The sequence below is a fragment of the Crotalus tigris genome, unplaced genomic scaffold (assembly GCF_016545835.1).
Source record: "Crotalus tigris isolate CLP2741 ecotype Arizona unplaced genomic scaffold, ASM1654583v1 scf7180000024425.453735, whole genome shotgun sequence".
Taxonomy (NCBI): domain Eukaryota; kingdom Metazoa; phylum Chordata; class Lepidosauria; order Squamata; family Viperidae; genus Crotalus; species Crotalus tigris.
Genome location: NW_024100592.1, coordinates 61,308 through 86,181, shown reverse-complemented (window position 1 = coordinate 86,181; position 24,874 = coordinate 61,308). Strand labels below are relative to the sequence as shown.

General features: G+C 40.0%; 2 protein-coding genes across 7 annotated transcripts in view; one reads left to right on the top strand and one right to left on the bottom strand.

The window, feature by feature from the left end:
• The window catches only part of CUNH1orf189 (chromosome unknown C1orf189 homolog), a 152,405-nt gene extending 149,653 nt beyond the window's left edge, over positions 1-2,752 (bottom strand). For all 6 annotated transcript variants that reach the window (XR_005555090.1, XM_039330147.1, XM_039330148.1 and 3 more), the window contains exons 1-2: positions 2,633-2,752; positions 764-804 (exon numbers count right to left, since the gene is read on the bottom strand). Coding sequence is in view for 5 of the 6 variants with exons in the window: in XM_039330147.1 (XP_039186081.1) it covers positions 764-804; positions 2,633-2,707 (116 nt within the window). In the remaining variant the exon portion in view is untranslated. The remainder of the gene's footprint in view (positions 1-763; positions 805-2,632) is intronic.
• Positions 1-12,393, top strand: part of LOC120302150 (contactin-associated protein-like 2) — a 246,397-nt gene extending 234,004 nt beyond the window's left edge. The window contains exon 8 of the mRNA XM_039330149.1: positions 12,075-12,393. Coding sequence (XP_039186083.1) covers positions 12,075-12,217 — 143 coding nt within the window. The 3' untranslated portion in view covers positions 12,218-12,393. The remainder of the gene's footprint in view (positions 1-12,074) is intronic.
• Positions 12,394-24,874: the final 12,481 nt, after the last annotated feature.

Here is a 24,874-nt window from a genome sequence, read left to right as displayed (position 1 = left end):
GGCTTTTATGATCACATTTTTTAGAGTTTCCCATGCTTCTTGAGTTGTTTTCCCCTTTAGGATTTTTATCCATGGAATCCTTCCTAGGTTCTCTCTGAGTTTTTTTAAAATGGATAGACATCAAGGCACTCAAGGATGCTTCTTTGATGTCAACCAAGTTCCCTGTCTTTTCTGGCTTTTTAATGTTTCTTTTAATTTGTTTAATTAAATGAGAAGATGGTATCTGAAATCATTTTATGAATAGGGAAAACCTTTTCCGTAGCAGATGTCAATTAAAGCACCCAAAAGTATCAAGTATTCAATTGTGTCATCAATCCTATATCAAGTTACCCAAGCTGTAATAACATCAGGGCTGTATTATTGTCTTGCACTGTATTTGAAAATATACTGTATATACTGTATATACTTCAGCTGATTTAAAATAGCAGACTTTAATTAGGACTGTGTGGTTTATTCATTACCAGATTTAATCAATACATAATATGCTATAGCCCCCAAAATATTGTTACTCATAACAAATAATTAGCCTTTATATGACCAGCAAATCCTGGTGTATCTGAATTCAGCCCAACAGAGGACTTAAATGAAGCCATGGGATTAGAAGAATCTGTCATTTGTCCTCTATTTGTAGCTTCTTTCTTATTTGCATTTTCAGGTAAATGTCAAAAAGTTTCTCATAACTAGATGCTTCCTGCCTTAGGGTTCAGGATTGAACAGGGACTTTTAATTACAATTAAAAAACAGAAATTGAAAATCCATTTACCTTTGAAGAAATTTGGAAAACTCTTTAAATTTTGCCAGCATCTGAAATGGAACAAAAGGTAGTATAAAGCAAAACAGTAACCTAGTATCTTGGTGCTAATGATTGTGGCAGAAGCTCTTTTTCACTTAACAAAATCTATAGTTTTATAAGTGAACTTTTTTTTTGCTTTACTATAATGTGAAATTTATTATCTCAGTTGAGCAACTGAGTCACTTTACTTTCTATTTAGCTATGGTGCAAGAGGACTTATAGTGAAGATGATTTTGCTATAAAGATTTTAAAGCTTGGAAGATAGACTCTTTCCATTGATGAGACTCTTCCCATGCTTTCTGGCTCTTTACTTTTCTCCTTCCAGATACAATAATAGATAAGATATAGCACTATATTATCAAAGTTATGCCATATTTTCAGTTCAAAATGTTTCAAAGGAGCAATAACGGCCCTTAATTTAAAATTGTTTATTCTAACCATTTTATCAAAGTAACCCCATTTTGACTTTAAAATATTTCTGATGGCAGGAACAAGTCTTTTCAACTTAAAATATATTTTTAAGCTGTTTTGAGTTTTCAAACATCTCTACTAGGTTTTCATTTATTCTTATAACTTTATAGGGTGAGTTTGAAATTCCCACAGAGCAATTGGGCCAATTTTTTAAAAAAATTACTTGCTAAATTTTGTGCACACTTGATATGAAGTTGAAGAATGCAAGAAGAACCCCTTTCTGAGTGAGATGGGTCATTTAGAAATATGAAATGTAAATTAAAAAATAAAATATTCCTACCATTTTGAGATTAGTTGAAAGAAGAATATTTTTTTCAATATTTTTGAAAATGGGGATATGAAAGTGTTCCCCATAACACTCATAATGCTGCTGAGAAACATTGTTTTTTCTTCCTATGTTGTATGAACACGTTTGAAGTGCTCTTTTTCATCATAATTTGAATTTATAATATTATGTTCATCATTCTGTACATGAGAAAAGTTATTATACAGATTATGTTTATGAACTTGGATAACCTGACACAACCTCTTCCTAATAGTATATATGGGGGAAAAAATTTAGCAAGTTGTTTAGTCTAGCTATAAAGATGGGCCAGACTCCTGAATACAGAATGTTGATCAAATTTGATTATTCCCTAAATGATATTATCTTTCTCCCCTTTGTTACATTTCCAACTGAATGTGAGGATGTGATCAAATTTACGTGATTGTATGACTAATTAACTCCTTTTGAAGTTGCATGCATTGAAAAGTAGATTTAAAAATAGTCAGCACAAATTAATAACTACCTCTGTAAAAGTCATTTAAATATAATGTGGGATTGTTTTGAAAGTTCCTTCAGGCAAAGTATTTATAGGAATTACAAGTTTTTTTTAAAAAAAAATATTTCTCAGAAGAACCTGAATTTTACTTGGAGGGATCTGTTTTTAAAAATGTACTGGAACTTTATTATATTTGAATAAAGTTAAGTCTTTTAATTAAGCATAGTTCTTCTATTTTTTCCAGGAATCTTTAGACATGTTTAATATCCAGGCTTAATATAGGTGAATTTCTAACTTAACCTTCCCAAACAGGCAAAGACAGGAGAAAAAAAGAGAGAAGAAGATGCAGGGATGGGGGGGAGAAGAGAAATAATGAAATGCTGGATTAAATTAGACTTTAACATAGTTAAACCAGAGCAATTGAATGCAAAGCTAACTAGAAAATCTTTATAGCTTTAGATAATATATTCAAACTATATTCACTGGAATGTATAGCTTAGAAGAATAGGACTCCTCTTTTTGTTACTGTATGTTGCCTCTCTTAATATAGTTAGTAAATAGCAATACAATATGCTCTTTGTATTATTAGTCTCAACACAAGTCCTACCTCTTCTTCTTTCAGTAATTTCTCACGTAAGGCAGCATGGGTGAGTGGCTCTTTTTTCTGCTCCGAGGAAGCCATGGAGAAATCAGTATATGATCCCTCTGTTTTAATTCTCTTGACTGATGTAGATTGTTTCTTTAGTTGCTATGACAGAGAGCTTTCAGAACTATCAAAGAGAAGTGCCCTCATTGGCTGGTGCTGCTTGCTTAAGAAGGGAAAGGAGACACTGGCATGAATTCATACCTGGACTAATTCAAAAATATTTCTGTTGATGTTTTGAAGTGGAATTCTCTTGCATCTCCTGTCTGTCTGTCAGTCTCTCCATCCTTTCATCTGGAGTTTCAATATTTCAGCTTAAGGAGAAGATGACTCTAGAGGAAAATTGTGTATGTTATGTGCATAATGCAATAAACAAATGTTATTTATTTATGTTCCTCTGCCACACGAAAACTGTAAGTGGTTTATTAGATCAGTTTTATTTCTTTTTTAAAATTCTTATTCTAAGCTAAGAAAATCAGAAGTAATGTTTCAAAATCAGAAGCTTGATAAATTTATTTTTCCTCAATTTCTATATTCACCCACCACAGTCCTATCAACTCTGGATTTTCATTTATATTTACATCAGTTTCTGTTTCTGATTTATAATAGAAGTTACATAAGTACATTATATTTACATCTGTTTCTAAGGTGAAATCCAGGCTACGCCACCAACCCTGAGTTTGCTATATGAAAAACCTGAAGCTATATGAAAAACTTCCAGCTAAATTGAAATGTTGAAATGATAAAACTATGTCACTAAACCAATAATGAATGATATTTCTTCCTAAAATATGTTTCAATTTCATTAATATACTTGCAAGAAGTTCCAGGATATTCTTTTGAACTTCCTACTTACCTCTATATGGCTCTTAAAATTACCTCTTATAATTTTACCTTACAGGTGTTTTTCCTGTGATTGATCTTTTTAAAAAATATCTCCTATTTCCTTTTTCTGGCTTTTTTGTTCTATCTATTGGTATTCCTGATCTATATTTTCCCTAGAGTTTTATAACATAGAATCATAGTAAAGTGGTACCTGGAAAAATACTGATGGTCCGACAAAGGATGTGTATAAAAAGCAGATGGCCCAACAAAAATGTGGGTAAAAGAGAGGTTTGTTTTGCTTACAAGACAACTCTTAAATTTAGGATGGCCAGACATCCTGTTCCCAGCTCTGCACATGATATATTACTAACTGCCTGTCACATGGTATATCTAAATTGCTTAACACTTGATATATTGCTGATTGCTAAAAACATTCCAATGTAAACGAGGAGCTATCGATTATAGATCTGTCTAGTAGTTTTTCTATGTTAGAATAAGGACCTATAGAATGTAATGTGACCTGAAAATAACCCCCGCCAGAAAGGGTTATAAAAATGGTCATCAAGGTACAATCTGGGTTCAGATTTCTACAGCCAGGATGGCTCTCTGAACCTGCGCGCAATAAACTTCCCTTTCCTGAAAGAGCTGATTCAAGTTTTTCAATTCTACTACATTTTCTGGTGCATTGGCCGGGAAAAGCTTGAGTGAGGCGATATTTCGCTGAGGACGGCTGGACCCTTCGGACCTGCTGGTAAGCCATCTCTGAACAATTCTCCAGGCGCCATGGGGGTGTGTTTCCTCCAGGAGACAGCTGTGGCTTCGCAGCAGAGCCGACAGTACTGAAGGCCAGTCCAAGAACCCTTTGGGAAAGGAAAGGAAGTCTGAACCAACTCCTGGCCAGGATGGGTGTAACTACAAGGCAGGCGAGTATGTGTTTAAAGTAATGGTACCTATCTCATTTGAAGATAGAAGAGGGGGCCTGATCACTCCCCTGGACTCGGGACGGCGATCCTAATGAAGTCCGTGTTAGGTTGTGTGGGTGGTTAAGCCAGTGCATTCCCTACTAGTGACCGCCGGCGCTGTAGGTCATTGGCAGTGTGTTAGGATGGGGGGGCGTAGTATGGATGTGGGGTGGCCCCCAGAGGGGACTTTTAAGAAAACTATCCTAACCAATTTCAGTATATAGATCAGTGGGGGGATGCAGTAGCAGGACGAGCTGATGAGTTATTGCAATGTCAGGCTGAAATGGTTCGTTTGTGTGTGGCTAGACCCAAAGGGAAAAAAAAAAAAAAGCTTCAAGTACAAACTAAAAGAGTGAAAGATGTGAAGATTTCAGAAACTAAGGTGTCAGATGCTAAGAAGGAGATAAGGATGGAGGTAGAGGAGTTGATTCTCAGACCTCCTCCCTACGTTCCACCTTTCTCCCCCTTCCCCCCCCCCAGTGCCGGCTGTGGCAGAGCCAGCAGCCGCTCTGCCGGAGGAAGGGCTGATTGCCCCTGCTGTGTCCGAAGAAAGGCAGCCAGCTGTGAGACGAAAACAGAAAGGGGGAGGCTGTCAGCCCCCAAGGAGGAAGGGGATTTGGAAGGTCTCTCTGTAAATGTGAGGGGAGAAGTAAGTAAAGAGGGCAGTTGTTGAATATTTTGTTGACTCCCGAGGAAAGGGAGAAGTGGAAGGCTGCTGTTAGGCAGTGTTTGAAGGATAGGTTGCCGGCTGTGCGGGATATACAGCCAGAGATGGAAGCCAGGGCACCAGAAAAGGACCCTGAATGGAATACACAAAATCCAGGACACATGACTTTGTTAAAGGAATATCAGAATTTAGTAGTAGAGGCTCTTTGCAAGGCTGGAAAGCCTTCAGTAAATGTGTTAAAGCCGTCTTTTGTGATGCAGGAGGCAGATGAAAGTCCAGAAAGTTTTTTTGCAAAGGCTGATTGAGGCTTATGAGCTTTATACATAGGTGGATCCAAGGAGTGCAGACAATGTGTGAATGTTGAATGAGAGGTTCATAGCACAGAGTTATGAAGATATAAGAAAGAAGTTGCAGACGTTAGAAAGAGCATTAGGAAAGAACACTACAGAATTGTTGGAGGTGGCTAGGAAAGTGTTTGTTAATAGGGATAAGGTGGAAAAACAGGAAAGAGATGCTAGAATGCATAAGAAAATTGAGTTGTTGGCGGTGGCATTGCAAGGAGGGATCATGTTGGGACCCAACCAGTGTGCTAATTGCAAGGAGGAAGGTCATTGGCAAAGAGAATGTCCAAGAAGGCAGATGCGAGGTAGAGGTTGGAGAGGAAGAGAAGGCAGAGGACGTGGAGGTGTTGGCAGTGGGCCCCCCCATGCACTCCCCCTTCATGGGTAGAGGGCAGAGAGGGGCTCCAAGGAATGTGAGAGATGGTCCAGGGAATGTAAGAGATGGTCTGAGGAATGGGAGACATTGGAATAGAGACAGGGAGATTGAGGGAATTGGCTTGGCAGGAACTAATGGGTCAGATTGACGAGGACCTGGCTTGGAGGAAGCCCCCCCTGAGCCATTGGTTACTTTAAATATAGGGGGCAAACAGACAATGTTTTTGGTGGATACTGGAGCAGGAAGATCAGTTGTGGATTTGAAAGAGAGTCTTTGTGTGTGAAGTAAATATGACTGTTACTAACCTCAAGAGAAAAGAAGATACCAAAAAAAAAAAATAACCTCACTCTGTTTGTCTGGCCAACAAACAAAGTGAAGGAAGATGTGTTTGTTTATTTATTTACTTTTTTTTCTCCCTCTTAAGAACAGTCCAAAGTTACCTGCTCAGGCAGGAAATCCTATACCATTTTCTTGCCTATTCTGCTCTCTCCCTTTTGCAAATGTTAGTGTGTTAATGCCTTTTCAAACTCTATCTGCAGACACAACCCCCTTTCCCCCCTTGTTTTTTTCTGGCTGTGTTGCTTTGAGAGGGAGAGAGATAGAGAGAGAGGAGAAAAGGGGGGGGGTTGATCTTTTTAACTTTTTCCCTGCTTAGAATTCAGGTTTGAGAAAGGTTGGGTGGCTGTGAAAATTTAATGCCCACTTTTGCAATTTTTTCTATTCAAAAGAGGAGTCAGTAATTGTTGGACAACTTTTTTTGGGAAATTTTTGAGTTTAAATTGTTTAATATCAACCAAAAGAGTTTGCTTAGATTTGTAAATGTTCTCCCTATTTAATGGAAATTTAATGGAAATCTGTTTCCATCTGAATGGAATTTGATTAAATTGGGATTTGACTAACTTTATATTAAAAGCAATACTAGAGTTTAGAAAAAAAAACTTTCAGTAACTCAGAATATCTTATTAAACTTGTTTATTTTTTTGTGTGAAGTTAGAACGAAGTTGAGAAAAATTTTGGGATTATAAATAGCTATGCTGTTTTGAGTAAAGATTTGTATGCAAAACTGTTAGAAAAAGAGCTTGTGTTAATAAATGCAAACAGGGTTTGGTGAGCTCTCCTTTGTTGGTTCTTTGCTAGGTAATTTATTTATAAACAAGGACAAAGGTTGGAGGAGGTTTTGGCCCAGAAGTGTGTGCGTGGGTGGGGGGGAAGGCAGCCAGTGGCATTTTTATCTAAAATTGACATTTGGGGACATCTTGGTGGTTAGCATTTCTTATCAAGGGTGGACAATTTTAATCAGGAAGCCTTGGTATACACTTGTTCATAGCAAAGTGGTTTTCAGTTGTGGATTTGAAAGATGCTTTTTTCACGATTCCTATTCACAAGGCTAGCCAGCCGTTGTTTGCTTTTGAATGGGAGGGAGAACAAAAGAATGCCTTTAGGGAAGTGAAACGAGCTCTCACATCAGCTCCAGCTTTAGCCTTGCCTAACTTAGAGAAGCCTTTCAATTTGTATGTTGATACCAGGAAGAATGTTGCCTTGGGGGTGTTAACTCAACAATTAGGACAGTGGCAACGCCCGGTGGCTTACTTATCTAAGCAATTAGATGGGGTTGCCCAAGGCTGGCCACATTGTCTGAAGGTTCTTGCTGCTATAGCAGTCCTTTTACAGGACTGTAATAAATTGACCTTCTCATGTTCCATAAGTGTCCACCCCCCTCATGCAGTTCATTCTATCTTGGATAATAAAGGGCATTTGTGGATCAGCAGTCAAAGGCTTTTTAAGTATCAGGCGATGATGATTGAAAATCCTCAAGTGAAATTAGTGGTGTCTAACCGGCTAAACCCTGCCACCCTATTGCCCACAGAAGTGGATTCAGAACACAACTGCTTGCTGCCCTGAATTGGTATACAGACGGCTTGAGTTACATGAAAGATGGGAGGAGGGTTTCTGGATATGCGATTGTGAATGATGAGGAAGTGGTGGAAAGTAGTCCGCTAGGAGCAAACTGCAGTGCTCAAGTGGCAGAATTGTGGGCATTAATTAGAGCATTGGAAAGAGCTGAAGGGGAAACTTTAAATGTCTGCACAGATAGTAAATATGCTTTTCTAACTCTGCATGCTCATGGTGCTGTGTATAAGGAGAGGGGATTCAGGGATTCGGCTGGCAAACATGGGTTACATGGACACTTGATAAAGCATCTTCTCGATGCAGTACAAAAGCCAGCAAAGGTTTCAGTTATGCATTGTAAAGGGCCATCAGGGGGGAGTATGGGGGAACTGAATAAGCAAGTGGAAAAACTTAGGAATTATGTTGTTGAACAAACACCTCCTAAACTAATAACAAGATGTCATCCCTTTAAACCAGGGGATAAGGTGTGGGTAAAACATTGGAAACATGAACAACTGGAGGGGAGATGGGAAGGACCTTATGGAGTAATAATGGCCTCTCCTTTAGCAATAAAGATTGCAGAATCTAAATCTTGGATTCACTGGACCAGAGTTAAAGCAGCTGCAGAACCTCTGTGGACAGTGAACAGGGACCCCAAGGTTCCCACCAAACTCACTCTTAAACGTGTTTAGTATGTTTAATGAATATTTTATTGTTTGTAAACCAGATATTGTATTAGCACAAGTGTATCCTGCACATATATCTACGGCTGTCTGGCTGAAATTCAACCCCCTGCTAAGCCACACCCGGAAGCTGGCTTTCTATGCACGGGAGAAGAAAGGATGAAAGGCTTCCTTCTGCTTTTATATAGTACTATTGTTGCATGTAATAATGTTTGTCTTTCTAATTTAGGCCAATGGAGCAAGCCAGAAGAAGCTCCACGCCTTATCCAATCTTATGCTATAGGCACGGGCACTTGTAAAGGTCACCCCCCTATTGGATTTTTCCCAGAATGCTGGAATGGTAGCTGGCCTCATCCTTGTCAATTTCCCCAAGCATTTGACAGAATAGTTAAAGAAGCCTGTATTACAAGACCACCTGTCAATCCCGAAGCCTGTCAGTATGTTGGGTATATTCTTAGGAAAGGCATATGTGTAAAGGCCCCATATAAGAAGCCTCCTCCTCCTGTTACTCTGGAGTGTGGGCCTCCCTTATTCTGGGGATGGGAGCGGGTCACCCTAGTCTCGCAGTTGAAGACGGGATGGAAGGGGACTTGCATCGTACATGTTATCCCGGTGGAATTTGGAGTAACTATCCAAAGACCCCCAAGGAAGCGCCCAGAGAGAAAACGAAGCAGAAGGTCCCATCAGAATAAGGATATGCCCCATCCATTGGAGTCAAGGATGCAATACAATTTGTGGGTCCAACTGGCTCAACTAGCCAACACAACTGATTTTTGCCTTTCTGAAGCATATGACATGGAGAATCTGCTGTCCACATGTTTAATACCCGTATGTGTTCCTGTCACAGCAGCCAAGGAGTTCAGTCATCACGAGTTTAAAGAACATATAGGCTATGAAACAATGTACAGCTGGGGTCACATTTCCAAGTTTCTACCCACTGATGCTTTAGCTTTACATACTCCTAATGTAGCCATTCCAGAAGACTTACAATGTGCACATATCACGGGGTGTGAGCAGAATACACCTTCACCTCATTGCCTGAAAGTGAGCCAAGAAAGGCTAAATTGCACATCTTTCCAAACAGTGTCTTTTGGGTATGCAAACATATGGTTACCTAAAGGGTGGTTCTTCACATGTTGGAATTCCAGAGACAAGAGTATAACAACATACATACATCAGACCCAAGTGTTATGGAATGAAACTTATCTGCATAGATGAGATAAGTCTCATCAGGGGGGAATAAAGTGGTACCTGGAAAAATACTGATGGTCCGACAAAGGATGTGTATAAAAAGCAGATGGCCCAACAAAAATGTGGGTAAAAGAGAGGTTTGTTTTGCTTACAAGACAACTCTTAAATTTAGGATGGCCAGACATCCTGTTCCCAGCTCTGCACATGATATATTACTAACTGCCTGTCACATGGTATATCTAAATTGCTTAACACTTGATATATTGCTGATTGCTAAAAACATTCCAATGTAAACGAGGAGCTATCGATTATAGATCTGTCTAGTAGTTTTTCTATGTTAGAATAAGGACCTATAGAATGTAATATGACCTGAAAATAACCCCCGCCAGAAAGGGTTATAAAAATGGTCATCAAGGTACAATCTGGGTTCAGATTTCTACAGCCAGGATGGCTCTCTGAACCTGCGCGCAATAAACTTCCCTTTCCTGAAAGAGCTGATTCAAGTTTTTCAATTCTACTACAATAGCTCTGTAAGGGACCTTGAGGGTCTTCCAGTCTTCTATAAGGCAAAAGAGCTTATATTGTTCACTCATAGCCACTGACTTTTATATACTTTGTCATTTATTGTATTATAGCCATTACTTACTTAATAATGATATTCTTTTTGATTATCATTACCACTCTATTCCTTTGAGTGACTCATGTCATGACACATAACCTGACTTAAAGGGTTTTTTGAACTACTTAAGCTCACTTATTCTAAGAATAACTATTTAATGTTTGGACAATTTTAAACCTTCCTTGGTTTGTAGTTTTTATCTTATTTCCACTTTGTTTAAACATTTTATGTATAACTTTTCATTTATCTTTTAAGATATTTACCATTTTTTCATCATTTATATGTCATTTTACATGGCTGAAGCATGAAATGCATTTCTTTAAATCAGTATCAGGGATCTGTAACTCAGATATTGTAAGCATAGCGAGATTTCTTGCTTCATAAACAATTGCATATTATTCAGTATTATAGCTGGCCATCAAGGTGAAAAAGAAACTTAAAAAGCAAAGCAACAAATAAGTATTTTGCAGAACCTTGCTGATATTTTCTGAGTATTTAAGAGTAGATGCACTTTCTTTAAATTGATTTAAGTGTTTCTGATTTTGACATAACTCCATTCTCTAATATTAATGTGCAAGAGAACCTTAACCTTAACCTGTGACAGAGTCGTCACATCCTAATCAATAACTTACTGAGTTCAGTGTGATTCCTCTAGTTTTTATTTATTTAATAGGACTGAATCTAATAACATTTTTCATGAAACAAGAACAATGTTTTTACAGGTGTTGCAGTAGTTTCTTTTTTATCTTAAAATCACTAGAATCCAGAATTGTAGTCATTTGATTACCAACACATGAAGCCTTGGTTCATTTTGTATGTATTTTGAATTGTAAGTCAGTTACAACTCAGTTTCCCCAAAGTGGAATTAAAAAAAAACTCCTATGTGTATTAAGAGACCAATCTAAATGAAGACTGAAGAAGAAGAGAACAAAAATGGGAATGGGTTAGGTTAAAATGAAGGGGTTTTTTTGTTTATATATTTGTAAATAATTGTTGTATTATTTGTATGCAACTTTTTAGCATTTACAAAATCCTTTTAAGTGTTTAATAGATAAGGCATTATAAAATAAGTAATAGAAAAGAGGGGGAAATATGTACATTTGAGAGGTTATTTTAAATTGCAAATAATACTAGATAGCCATTTTTCCAATTTTTAATTTTATTATAAGTGCATATTTAAGTGGAAAATATAAATAAATTGAAATGTTAATAGAGAATAAAATAAAATAACCTAAGAAAAAGTGGATAGTTTTTCTTGTTAAAGCAATGCTGCAAAACTAGGCTTATTGCAATTGCAAGACTTGATTTCTAACACCCAAATTTTTTTCCATTGAGAAATTCTTCTTTGCTGAGTCCTGTTGAAATAAACAGGATCTGGGCTACTATTAATTTGGAGTTGCATCTTAGGCCAATCAGTTATGTCCTATTTCTTAATTGCAAGGAACTAAAGACCTTTGAACCTTTGTAAACAGTTCATTTAATAGAAAAAGGCTACTCAATGTAAGAAGTTATATTATGAAGCATTTAATTTGATTTATAAAACTACCACAGGAAATTTCATCATTCTAACAGGATTTTCACTTGATAATTTGTGATTAACAACAGTATACTTTTAATATATATATATATTATTAAGTTTCTGGTATGTTTATAACTTAAACAAAAACACTGTTGATTTTCTAACTATCATAATACTTTCCTTTTGGAAGTCTTCTAGTTCATTTTTTCACAATTTTATGGGTTTCTAGCAAAATATATTTTGTTAAACAAAAGTATAGGTTCTTTTTTTTTTTTTTTTTTTGACAAGTATATATTTTCTTGAACTGCCTATTGACTATTCTATTTTTTCCAGGATTTCTTCAGCAGTCGTTCCAGGGCTGCATGCAGTTTATTCACGTGGATGATCAGTTGGTGGATTTACATGCAATAGAGCAAAGAAAGTTGGGAAGTTTTGCCAATATCAGCATTGATATGTGTGCCATTATTGATCGGTAAGCAGTAAGTAAGGTGGATGATAATAATGTAATAAAATAATTTAGAATTCAATATTGATCTTCTAAATTTATTATTTAATTAACTTTTATCATGGTTAATAGCATTTGCAATAACCATCAAAAGACTTGCCTAATTTCCAAATGATGCATGACAATGAGATCATGCCTTTTCAACAACCTTCCTTTGCCATCTGAAATAATATCACTTTTTAAATTTCTTAATATGTTACTTTTAGCTATCCCTGAGCCAACCATAATTCATGATAAGCAATTATTACCTTGATAGTGGTCTTGGCTGCATATGTTTGCATTAATTTGATAAGATCTCATGAGTGAAGGAATACTTTTATGTATTAATACATCAGTACATTGATGGAGGGATTTTAAGAACGTTGCAAAAAGGTGCCTATGCATCAGCTGTAAATATAGTAGGTTGTTCTGTTTGTTATGGAAGTTTCCAAGTATTAAGTTTCATGCATTCGACACTGTGAATGGAAAATCGTATGAATTTTAGTCGTTTGATTTGGCAGTCAGATGTTATTCTTCTGAGATTGCTGACAATGCCTCATACAATTTTGGTTTGGAATTATCACAATCTTTATGTATTCTGTATGAATGAACTATTAGAAAGGCAATGAATGTTGGGTTTTTTTAAAAAAAAATGTGTGAGATCAAATCATTTTCACAACATTTTGTTTTCTGCTGGAATGTTGTTAACACATTTTAGTGAAAGAACACATTTCTTTCAGTTGAATTTGGAGGTTTTAAGTTAGATGAAACATATGAAGTATTTTGTCAATTTTTTTACAAAACTAAGACACACGCTTACTGTTGAGTCCTCGAGTCAATGGCAAATGAATAGAGCACATTCTGTAATTCCAATAGCCTTTTATTTCAGTAGTTCTCTCTCCGTCACAGCTCTGAGGCTCGCAGGCCTCTCTGTCTCCTTTAATAGAATCCCCGGGCAAAAAGGTAACATTCTGGCACACTTCTGCGCCTCGTGCATGTGCGCGAAGCCGGCACCACTCAGTCTGGTCCCGGGCAGCTTGCAACTGTCCGGGACCATTGCAACGTCCTGAGCCTGCCTTTTCAGGCTCAGGACACAACACCCCTTCCCCCCTGGATAAGACTTATTAACTATATAGGTAGTTATACGTGACCTCAACACGAGCGTGGTGTGCCAACCCAAGGACCTACATATCTGTTGCAGCTACTCACTAGCCACACCACAGAATGGTACCAGGCTATTGTTTTGGAATTAATTGCCCAATACTCACACTCCCAGTTTCCCAACAACAGCAGGCACCCTCTCACTTTCCTTGCTTTGACAGCAGGGTTACAAAGTCCTCAAGGTACTTGGGAGATCTTTTTACTCTCTGTGACCTCCTCAGGTTCTGAGAACCCCCTACTTCCTCTTGTGCAGAGGGTGGAGTGGAGTTGCCTCCTCTTTTAAACCCTGGTGGTCTCCGTGAACTGTGTCCTATTGCCTGGTCTGCTTGCTTGCCCACCGGGCTTGTCAGACCAGCACTTTGCTCCCCATTGAACCTGGTTGACCTGCCTAACTGTAGGCTCTCGGGCCGCTCTATGTGCCCACCAGTATTTGGCATTTCTGTAGAACTCTCCAAGTCCACAATGGACCTATCAACCGCATCCCTTCACTCCCAAGCCCTGTAACGGGATTGTCTGGGGTTTCTGCAGTGCCCCAATACTCTGTTGCCCTCCATTCTATGCCCGAGGTGCCAGAATCAGGATTTGCCTCTCTGACTACCTCCCTGTGTGAAGACTTCCTTTTGGAAGCAGTAGCAGTACTGGGCCAGCTTGACTGTTTGTGTGCCAATTCTCTTGCATTGTTTGGGTTGTTTGGATGCTCCCGGTTATTCTCCCTGAATAGAGTGCTGAATGGTCGTTGTGAATGATGAGTATGCCCTCTGGGTGACTTCCTGGCTGGAGTAGGCACTGGTGCCTGTATTATTTCTTGTTCCCCTGAATTCCTGTTAGGAACACTTGCGGAACCCTGGAACAGGCCTTCTTCGGCCTCTCCGCTTGGCCCTGGCTGCTGCCAACACTCTTCCCTTTGCCCATAGTGGTCCCCCTCCCCCCCCCTGGAGAAAGCCCAGGAGTTGCAGAGGGTAAGTCCAGTCTCATACGCACCTGATTGATATGCCGCCAAAGGACACGACCGTCGTCCAAGGAGACCTCGTAGGACAATGGACCAGTGACCTTGCATACTACAGCAGGAACCCACAAGTGACCGGGCCCATAGTTCCGGGTCCATACTGGGGCACCCAGTTGCAGACACCACGGTGCCCTGGGCTGGGTGACCCTAGGAGGCAGTCTGTCCGGGTGCAACCGGTCAAGTTTGGTGATCAGTTTGCACCCCCAACGGAGTTCAGCTGGGCTCTTCCCAGTGGAAGTTGAAGGTGTGGTGCGGTAAGCAAGAAGAAAGTCTGCCAACCTGTGGTGCCAGTCCCCATAGGTCAGTTTCTTTAAAGCATCCTTGGTGATGCGGACCATCCGCTCAGCCATACTGTTGGTGGAATGGTGCAGAGGTGGCATGACGAATCATGTTGGCCTGCAAGAAAGCCTAAAACTCGAAAGAGGTGAATTGAGGAAAAATTGTCAGAAACCAGAACATCTGGGAGCCCATATGCAGCAAAAATCCCTCTCAGTACTTGAATGGTCTTGGCAGCAGTGGTGGAAGAGACGGGTACAACCTCAAGCCACTTTGAATGGCTGTCAACAAGGCCCTAGAAGAATTGACCCTGAAAGGGCCCAGCATAATCGACATGCATTCTAGACCAAGGTGACTGTGTCTCCTCCCATCTATGTACAGAAGCCTGAGGCATTTCAGGGTGTGAGCGCTGACACAAGTGGCATCCATGCACTTGAGCCTCTATTTCCCTGTCTAACTCTGGCCACCATAAATGGCTATGCGCAAGCACCTTCATCCTGACAATGCCAGGATGACCCTCATGAAGGGAAGCCAAGACCCTAGGTCTCATTGAGGTAAGAATAACAACTCTGCTGCCCCACAACAGACAACCCTGAAAAGTGGATAACTCATGCTTCTTGAGCCAGAAACTCTGAAACTCAGTACCAGGACAACTCTCAGGCCATCCAGACAAAACCCAGGACAATACACAAGTGAGTGTGAGATCCGTGGCTGATTCAGCAGCCACATCCCTGGCATTTAAGGGAGACTCAGGCAACGCCTGAATGGAAAGAATGTTGATGGCAGGGGCAGGGTCAGCCTCTATCATTTGTAAAGGTAATCTACTAAGGCCATCAGTTTGGCCCATTTCCTTGCCAGGTTTGTGAACCAATGAAAAGTCATAGGCTGACAGAAAGATGGACCATCTCAGCATTCTAGGGGAAATGATATGGGGGGTTTGTTTGTTTGTAGTAACAGAGGATTATGGTCAGTATAGACCGTGAAGTGTCTGCCATATAGAAAATCATGGAATTTTTTAATTCCAGCAACAATGGCCAAGGCTTCTCTGTCTATCTGAGCGTAGTTTCGCTCAGCAGAGGCCAAGGTTCTGGAGTAATATGCAACAGGAACCTGAGTTCCATCAGTTCTTAAATGGCTAAGTACAGCTCCCACCCCATAAGGGGAGGCATCACAAGCGATGCACACAGAAAGAGTTTCATTAAAATGTGCAAGCATATCATTTGATGTAAGTAAGGCCTTGACCTCATTGAAGCTTTCTTCATGTGCTTGTGACCACTGCCACACTGCCTGTTTGTCTAAGAGTCTATGAAGTGGCTCTGCTACATTAGCTTTGTTACGTATGAATGCATTGTAAAAATTCAAGAGGCCCAGAAAAGCTTGTAACTCAGCTTTAGACTTAGGCCTAGGAGCTTGCAGTATAGCCTTTAATTTAGACTCAGCAGGATGAATACCCCTGGCATCTATTCTGAATCCCAGGAAATCTGTAGAAGACACTCCAATTTTGCATTTGTCTTTTTAAAGTTTGAGACCTGTTTTCCTGAAATGCAGCAGAACAGCCCTCAATCTCTCAGCTAAATTTTGAGTGGATTCTCCTGCTATAAGGACATCATCAAAATAGGGGCAAACCCCTGGTATACCTCTCAGGGTGTTTTCCATTACACTTTGGAAAATTCCAGGAGCTACATTTACTCCAAATTGTAGTCTTTTGAATTTGAATTTCCCCCTATGAGTTACAATAGTCTGTGCTTCAGCAGCAACTTCATCAACAGGTAACTGTTGATAAGCCTGTACTAAATCCAGCTTTGCAAAAACACACACCCCTTTGAGGGAGGCCAAAATATGGCTGAATACAGGTACAGGATATGCATGCTGTTGCAATGCCTTATTTAGTGTGCATTTGTAGTCTGCACACATGCAAATGTCCCCATTAGCCTTGAGAAGCGTGACTATGGGAGTTTCCCATGGACTTGAGTCAACAGGTTCTAAAACACCTTGCTGAATCAATTTGTCCAATTCAGCATCAATTTTTCCTTTCAAAGCAAAGGGTACTCTTCTTGCTTTCACCCTAATGGGAGTGACAGTGGGGTCCAGTTTCAAGGAAACTGGGAGGCCTTTGTAGGCTCCCAGCTGGGGGCTGAAGACATCTTCAAATTCTTTGCAGACTTTTTGTAGACCTAATGTTTGCAAATTGTGTAGCCCTATAACTTGTATTCCCAAGGCCTCAAACCAATCGAGTCCTATGAGACTCGTTCGTTCACCCCCAACTACCAATACATCTAATGGACCTTCAAAATCCTTGTATTGTACTTTAAGGGTGGCCTCCCGCTTAACACACACCTTGGAATTTTGGAAGTCTGTCAAGACTATATTGGATGGCCTAAGCTTGGCCTGGAACCCACTGCTAGAGCAAATCTTTCTGAAAGTGTGAATAGAAATGATTAAAAGGGCAGACCCAGTGTCCAGTTCCATAACCAATGGAACTCCTTGCAACTTCACCTTAAGTGACAGTTTCTTTTTAAGTGGCCTGTGTGTGCCTGTCGTATAAATGCTTCTACGTGATGCACAGAAACCCACCCTGTTTTGGCTGGGGACCCTGGTACCTTTCAGGCGCAATTCTTCTTGGGGTTGTACCTTCTGACGGCCCAGACACACAGCTGCTATGTGGCCTTGCTTGCCACATGCTCTACAGATTGCAGAACAGAACCTGCAGTCGGTCCTCTTGTGGCGACCTCCACACCAGAAGCACTTGGGTACAGCTGAAGACTTTTCTTTGCCTTCCTTCTGCTTCCTTTCTCTGGCTGGGTAAAGATGATCCACCTTATCTTCAGGATCTTCTTCCGAGCTCTCCTGGACTCCCTCATGGTGCACGGAGACGGCTTTTGGGTTGTTCCTAATAGGCCTCATATTATTGACTGCCCCACCTGCTGCCTCATCTGCAGTGACCTCTCTCAAGGCATCTTAGAATGAAATGTCCTCTTTTGCAAAGAGTCTTTGTTGCAAGTCTCTGTTCCTAAGCCCACATACAAATCAGTCTCTCAACCTTACTTCTAAATATTTAAAATCACAAGGCTTAGCTGCTCTTCTCAAGGCTGCAATGTATTCTTTAGCTGATTCACCAGCTCTTTGATCCCTCTGTTCAAAAGTGTGTCTCCACGCAATAACAGACAACTTGGGCTGAAAATGTTCCTTCAATAACTTCTTTAAATCTGTGTGACAGATTCAAGAGGAGCAGGGGCTGCCAAATTTTCAGCAATTTCAAATGCATCTTGACCACAGACACACAGCAAAGTAGTGGCCTTCAAGCCATCTTTTCTTACTTGATTTATTCTAAAGTAATTTTCTACTCTAGCAACATAAGACTCCCATCTTTCTGGGTGAGTGACATCGAATTCAGACAGTCTCCCTATCTTTGCCATTCTTACTTCTTACACTAGGAAGGGGTCTATCAGCCAGCTTACCTCCAGCGACGCTGTACTGGCATGTCAGGTGCTGAGTTTAACGCCGTCTTCTTCTCTCCAGGACTCTTGGAGTAAGCTTACAATTCTTCTTTTTTGTTTTTGTAAGCGATCCCACCTTTGTCGCCATTGCTGAGTCCTCGAGTCAACAGCGAATGAATAGAGCACATTCTGTAATTCCAACAGCCTTTTATTTCAGTAGTTCTCTCTCCGTCACAGCTCTGAGGCTCGCAGGCTCTCTGACTCCTTTAATAGAATCCCCGGGCAAAAAGATAACATTCTGGCGCGCTTCTGCGCCTCGCGCATGCGCGTGAAGCCGGTGCCACTCAGTCTGGTTCCGGGCAGCTTGCAACTGCCCGGGACCATTGCAACGTCCTGAGCCTGCCTTTGCAGGCTCAGGACACAACACTTACCATGAAAATTACATGGTTGCCAGTGATCGATACACTGTTCAGAAAACAATGGATTTTATATCAGTATCTCTTTTCTTTTCACTGACAAACTAGATTAATCAAATCTTTATTGTTGTAAAAGACCAGCACAGATAAACTGGCTTTGTTGTCATAGCCAGATGCTCTGGTTTTGTATAAGGATTGTTGCCCAGCACATTGCACAACATTTATTATTCACAAATAATCTCTCCCAGAAGCCTAGTTGATTGTGCTTCATTTTTTCAGAGCAGAATATATATAGATTTTTATCCCTATGATGGTGTGCCAAGATGCTACAATATTTGTAGGAAGATTGAAGCTTCCTTCCTAATAAGTCATTATAAATTATATTTAACATATATCTATGTTGATGAAAATCTGGCAGTGCACTTTCAGAATATACAAAAGAGAAGGGATGTTAAAATTGAAATATCAGCAATCAGATTTTTTACTTCTTGATATTATTAGTGCTATTTTCTACAACATGATCTGTTGGGTCATTAGAACAGAACAGAACAGAGGTGGAAGGGACCTTGGAGGTCTTCTAGTCCAGCTCCCTGCTCGAGCAGGAGGATCTATACCAGTGATGGCGAACCTTTTAGAGACCGAGTGCCAAACCGCAACCCAAAACCCACTTATTTATCACAAAGTGCCAGGGCCTCATCAGCATTGTGGTGCCCTCAGGGAGCAGAGAGGCACCTCTAAATGTCGCCTCTGGCATGCAAAAAATGGGGGTTCAAAAATGGGCCACCGTGCTACAAGATGCAAAAATGGTGCCGCGCCGCAAAGTGCAGATATAAGGCACTGCACCACATAAGAACAGGGCAGGGCTAGTGAGTATCACGCAGGAACTAGCCCTGCCCCATTTGCAGCGTGTGCATGCTCATGGCCCCATGTGCACATGCACACATGTAAAATGCTTCCCGCTCCCTTTTCTTCCAGTCCACCAATTGACAATGATTGGTGACCTCTGCTCCACCAATTGACAATGATTGGTGACCTCTGCTCTACCACCTCTACTCTACTTTAGCTTGCTGGTCGGCTGCTTCGCCTCCTTTGTTCTGGGTGGGGCTCCTGCTCTGGGCAACGGTGGCAGCCTGATGGACCTGCTGCTGGCGGCGGTGGTGCGTATGCCAACAGAGAGGATTCTGAGTGCCGTCTCTGGCACGCGTGAGACTGCCTCTGGCATGAGTGGCGGTTTGCCACCACTGATCTATACATCTCAGACAAGTGACTGTCTAGCTACTTCTTAAAAATCTCCAATGATGGAGCACTCACAATTTCTGGAGGCAAGCTGTTCCACTGGTTAATTGTCCTCACTGTCAGGAAATTTCTCCTTAATTCCGGGTTGCTTCTCTCTTTGATCAGTTTCCAACCATTGTTTCTTGTCCTACCCTCAGGTGCTTTGGAGAATAATGTGCCCACCTCTTCTTTGTGGCAACCCCTCAAATACTGCTATCATGTCTCCCCTATTTCTTCTTTTTTTTTAGACTAGCCATACTCAAGTCCTGCAGCCGTTCTTCATATTTTTCAGTCTCCAGGCCTTTAATCATCTTAATTGCTCTTCTCTGAATTTTTTCCAAACTCTCAATATCTTTTTTGTAATATGGTGACCAAAATTAGTTGCAATATTCCAGGTGTGGTCTTACTAGGTTTTATAAAGCGGTACTAATATTTTACATGATCTTGATTTTATGCCTCTCTTTATACAATCCAGGATTGTATTGAGTTTTTTGGCTGCTGCTGCACAGTGCTGGGTTAAGTGATCATTCACTAGGACTCCAAGGTCACTCTCACAGTTTCTGTTTTTAAGCCATGTCTCACCCAGTCTGTACCTGTACATTTGATTTTTCCTACCTAAATGTAAAACTTTGCTTTTCTCCACATTGAAACTCATTTTGTTGTATAGGGATCACTGTTGAAATTTGTCAAGATCTTTTTGGATCCTGAGTTTGTCTTCTGGGGTGTTGGCTATTCATGCCAGTTTAGTGTTGCTAGTGCTTGCATTATATTAAATACCAGTAGGATGCGGTCACTTTCACCCAAGGTTGCAACCTCAACTCCCTCTATCACTTCTTCTGTATTAGTAAGTATTAAGTCCAGTATAGCTTTACGTCTTGTTTCCTCCTCCACCTTTTGGTTGACAAAGTTGTTGGCTAAGTTGGTTAGGAATCTGTTTGATCTCCTGCTCACTGCAGAGTTTGTCTCCCATGTTGATATCTGGATAGTTGAATTCTTCCATTACTACTGTGGTATGCTTCCTATATACAGTACATTTGTTAACTGGTTTCCTTTGCATTGGAAATGCAGTTCATGATTCAGGAAACCAAAGTTTTCTTGGCAACACCCACCCTTTAGCCAATGGTTTATTTCTAAAATTCTTTTTTCCCTCAACGGGTGTTGGTCTTTATTGGGAGTAATGGTGATAACACTCCTTGTGGCCCTAGCTTCTTAACTTTATTGCCTAGTTGTTTGTAATCTCTCACTATTGTACTCAGGTTCTTTGTTGTTTCTTTTCCCAAACAATTTTATTGATTTTTCCATTTTTTACACCAGAATGCTTAAGAAACAACATGGAGATAGGGTAATCAGTTAAGTACAATAACATCATACATATATGGCTCAAGTAATGCTCCTTAAAATTTCCCTCTCTAACAATTAGAATAGTATAGTCAAGCTAATACATTTCTAAGTAAAATTAATTCATTAATACATTCCTAAATAAGAATTCAATTAATCAATAAAAGTTATCAGCAACCTTTCATCAATGTAAATCAAATCCTGTTTTTAGGTTTATTAATTTCCAAATACCATATCTAACTTAGCCTTAAACAAAGATATTATTTACAATTCGGGTATCCATAATTTCTCTTATTTAAGCATATTTTTTCCATAATTACCTTCTTACATTTCTCAACTATATTCTATTTCTTATTCAGTAATTCTTCATTTATTAATTTCATCTCTTCCATCATTTCAATCTTTTTATCATTATAGCTCCACAAATCAGCTCATATCTAATAATAATTAAAAAAATAGGAAAAATAGAAAAAGATAATAAAAAACCCCAAGAAAAAGAAAGAGAAAAGAAGGAAGATCTATTATTCCAAAGAATATATTCTTACAATGTTTCAATATTAAATTCTAAATCTTATCCTAAAAACAGCTTTTACAAATCCAAGTCCAAATCAATCCACATCTCTATAAAGCCATTGCAACTCATAAGTGTAATCTTAAATTCCATATTTATATCTTATTCTAGCTTCCTTTCTGTTCCAGACAGGTTTCCATAGTAAGGCCTTTGAGACTACAAATAAAACTCCCTCCATTTCTTGCCATAACACATAAGTCAGGGTAGAATCTCCCATTGTCCATTTTAATAAGCTAGTGAAGAAGTTGTAGCAATTCTCAATAGCTCGCCGTTGGACATCAATCTTCATCTTTTCTGAAGTTGCATCTAGTTTAATTACAGTCACTTTTGAATCATCCAAAGTCTCAATGGATTGTCTATAAAATAATGTAGAGTCCTCTTTAATGTTATTTTGTTCTCCTCCTATTGGTTTTTTATCTGTCAGGTAATCAGTTGGAGTCTGGATATCAGCCTGCCCTTCTGGGGTAACATCCTTAGTTTCCGTGCTAAAAGTCATTTGTTCATTAGCATCAAAGGTTTTTCCAGTGTAGATTGATAGTCCTGATATAAGTTTAGTTCCTTCATCTCAGTAAATTTGGATAAAATTGAGAATGGGTATCTTGAGTATATACCCCTTCTGCTGTTTCTTGGCCTGCAAAGTGCTCACTTACACTTTGCGCTTTAATTTGTTGTTGAAAAATAATCTGTTTTGTACAGGCAATTATTAGTTCAGTATTTTCAAGAATTTTGTCCAATATATACTTGTAATTGAAATCTGGACAAATAAAAGACTCAGCTATGAATTATAAACTTTTGGTTCAACTGACATCTTAGTTATAAAATTGCATGCCACAAGCAAAATATTTTCTCAACTCCTATCTCTAATATAAAAACAATATAATAGTACCAGCCTTCTTTACAGGGTTTTGTGAATTAGTTCTGAGATTTAAAAAAAGTTTACTGCTTGGAATATTACAAAATGTTTCATAAATTCTTTGTGATATGAGAAAATCAGGCAGTAAATTAGAAAAAGCATATTGCTGATATTAAGGAATACTCTAGATATTTAACTAATCAGCCATCTCTTTTTCAAGTTCAAGAATTATTAGGGCTGGAGATCTGAAAAAAGCAAATGTCAGCCATAAAAAAATAGACAAACTGAAATTCAAGGATGCGGGCAAGCTGCTGAGACTGTCCATGCAGTTGCAGAAACAAAGATGATTGAATGGAAGAAAAAGAAACAAAGAAAGAAATATTTCTTGGCAGTAACACCATGAAGTAGAATGGGCGAGAATTTCTACTTATTTAGATTTTCTTAGTTTTACATTTATAATTTTTAAAGTTTTCAAAAAAGATGGACAAAAGTTTTAAGACAAAACCCACATTTTTAAATAAAGAAAAGCCTAACTTTGTCTTATGTTTGTCAAAAATTTGGGATGAATCCAGTGGTGGGATTCAAAAAATTTAACCAGTTCTTTCTGAAATCACAGAATCCTTTAAGAGGCATAGATATAAAAACAAAGCTAGGGTGGGGGGGATTGCCCCATGTGTCTGTACCTGCTTACTTCAGGGCCCTCACACCCAGGCCACTCCCCACTGGGTGATCCCCCCCCCCCGCCAGATTGCCATGCTATGGAGGATGGACTTTACCCAGTTCCCTCCACTGTTTTGGAGCCAGGGAAAGCAACGGCGAAAGGGTCTGCCACCACTGCACAACAACTGCATCTGCTGCTGCTGGGGCTTTCTTCAATCCTCACTGCCCCTGTTGCTCCATTCTGCTGGGAGGAAAGTGGCAGGAAACAGGGCTGCCATTTCCAGAATGGAGACGGGAAAGCCAGTCGATGCAGGGCAGCAAGAAAGTGTGTATCAGCAGAAGGAATGAAGAAAGACTTAAGGAAACTCAAGGAGGGCAAGGAAGGTACCATAAACCACCTTTCTCCCTTTCTCTCTTTCTCGGCTGAGAAGAAGGCAGTCCACACAGGCTGCTGTTTTGTGCAAGCAGGTGCACAGCAGTGGTCACAGAGGGTGGCAGAGGGATACCAGGGCTGGTGGTGAGAGCTGGCAGGGGAGGTTTGTGCTCCAGAATCATGACACAAGCCAATGGAGAATTGGTAGAGGAAGAGGAGGAGGAGGCTGCTGCCAGGCACCTGCTTCAGAGGGCAAACAGAAGAGCTTTGCTCTTTTTCTCCAAGAGGCCCTTTGAAATTGCACCCCATCTGTTCCAGTTTTGATGTTGTGGCAAGATGGGCACAAGAAGTCTGGGCTCTATCTTTCACATTCGATTTTGCTCTGCTGGGGACTCTGGAAAGGTCAAAAGTTGCCCCATAGAGGTGACAAACAAGGAGGGGACCCTCATTGATCACAGGAGGGCAGTGGCCATTCCATTTGATCCAAGGAAGCCCTCCAAACTGGCAGGGGAAATAGATGAAGTTGGGGCTTCCGGTTTTGACATTGGCAAGATGGGCAAAGGAAGTTGAGGCTCTGTTTTTCGCATTTGATTTTGCCCCATTGGGGACCCTGGAAAGGGTCGAAAGTTGCTCTGTAGAGGTGAGAAGCCAATAGGGGACCCTCGTTGATCGCAGGAGGACAGCGGCCCTTCCGTTTGATCTAAGGAAGCCCTCCAAACCAGTGGGGGAAAGACTGGCTACATTCGTGTAGCCAGTCAGAAGCTGCTGACAGTGGAAGACAATAAGCCCTAAGAAGCAACCTTTTAGCAAAGTGGATGAAACTGGGTGAGACTCTATCCTTTCTTTATGACTCTAAAACTTCTTCTTGGAAAAAACTGTCCAAAGCACCCTCCCTGATGAGAGGGGGAAAGGGAATTTCCACCCCATTCCCTCAGGAAAAGAAAAGCAGTGAACTAATTACTTGAGGGAAACAGAGAACATTACAAGATTAATTTGGAATTAATACACATATATGGCTTTGAAATTTGGGGACTAAAAGTGTTTTCGAGACTTTTTTGAAAAAAAAAAAGATTTGAAAAGCTTGTAATATAAGTTTGGATTTAAAAAGCTGGAAATGGTGCTAATGACATCTAGTGGGGAACTACGGCATTACAATTTGTTATGCTTAAAGGAAACTTGGCTTGAAGCCCAGATTTAAATAAGACTCTTGTTGTCTGTCCTTGGAAACTTAACTTTTGAAGACTGCAGCTGGGAAAAGGGAAAAAAAAACCTTTTGGGCTGCT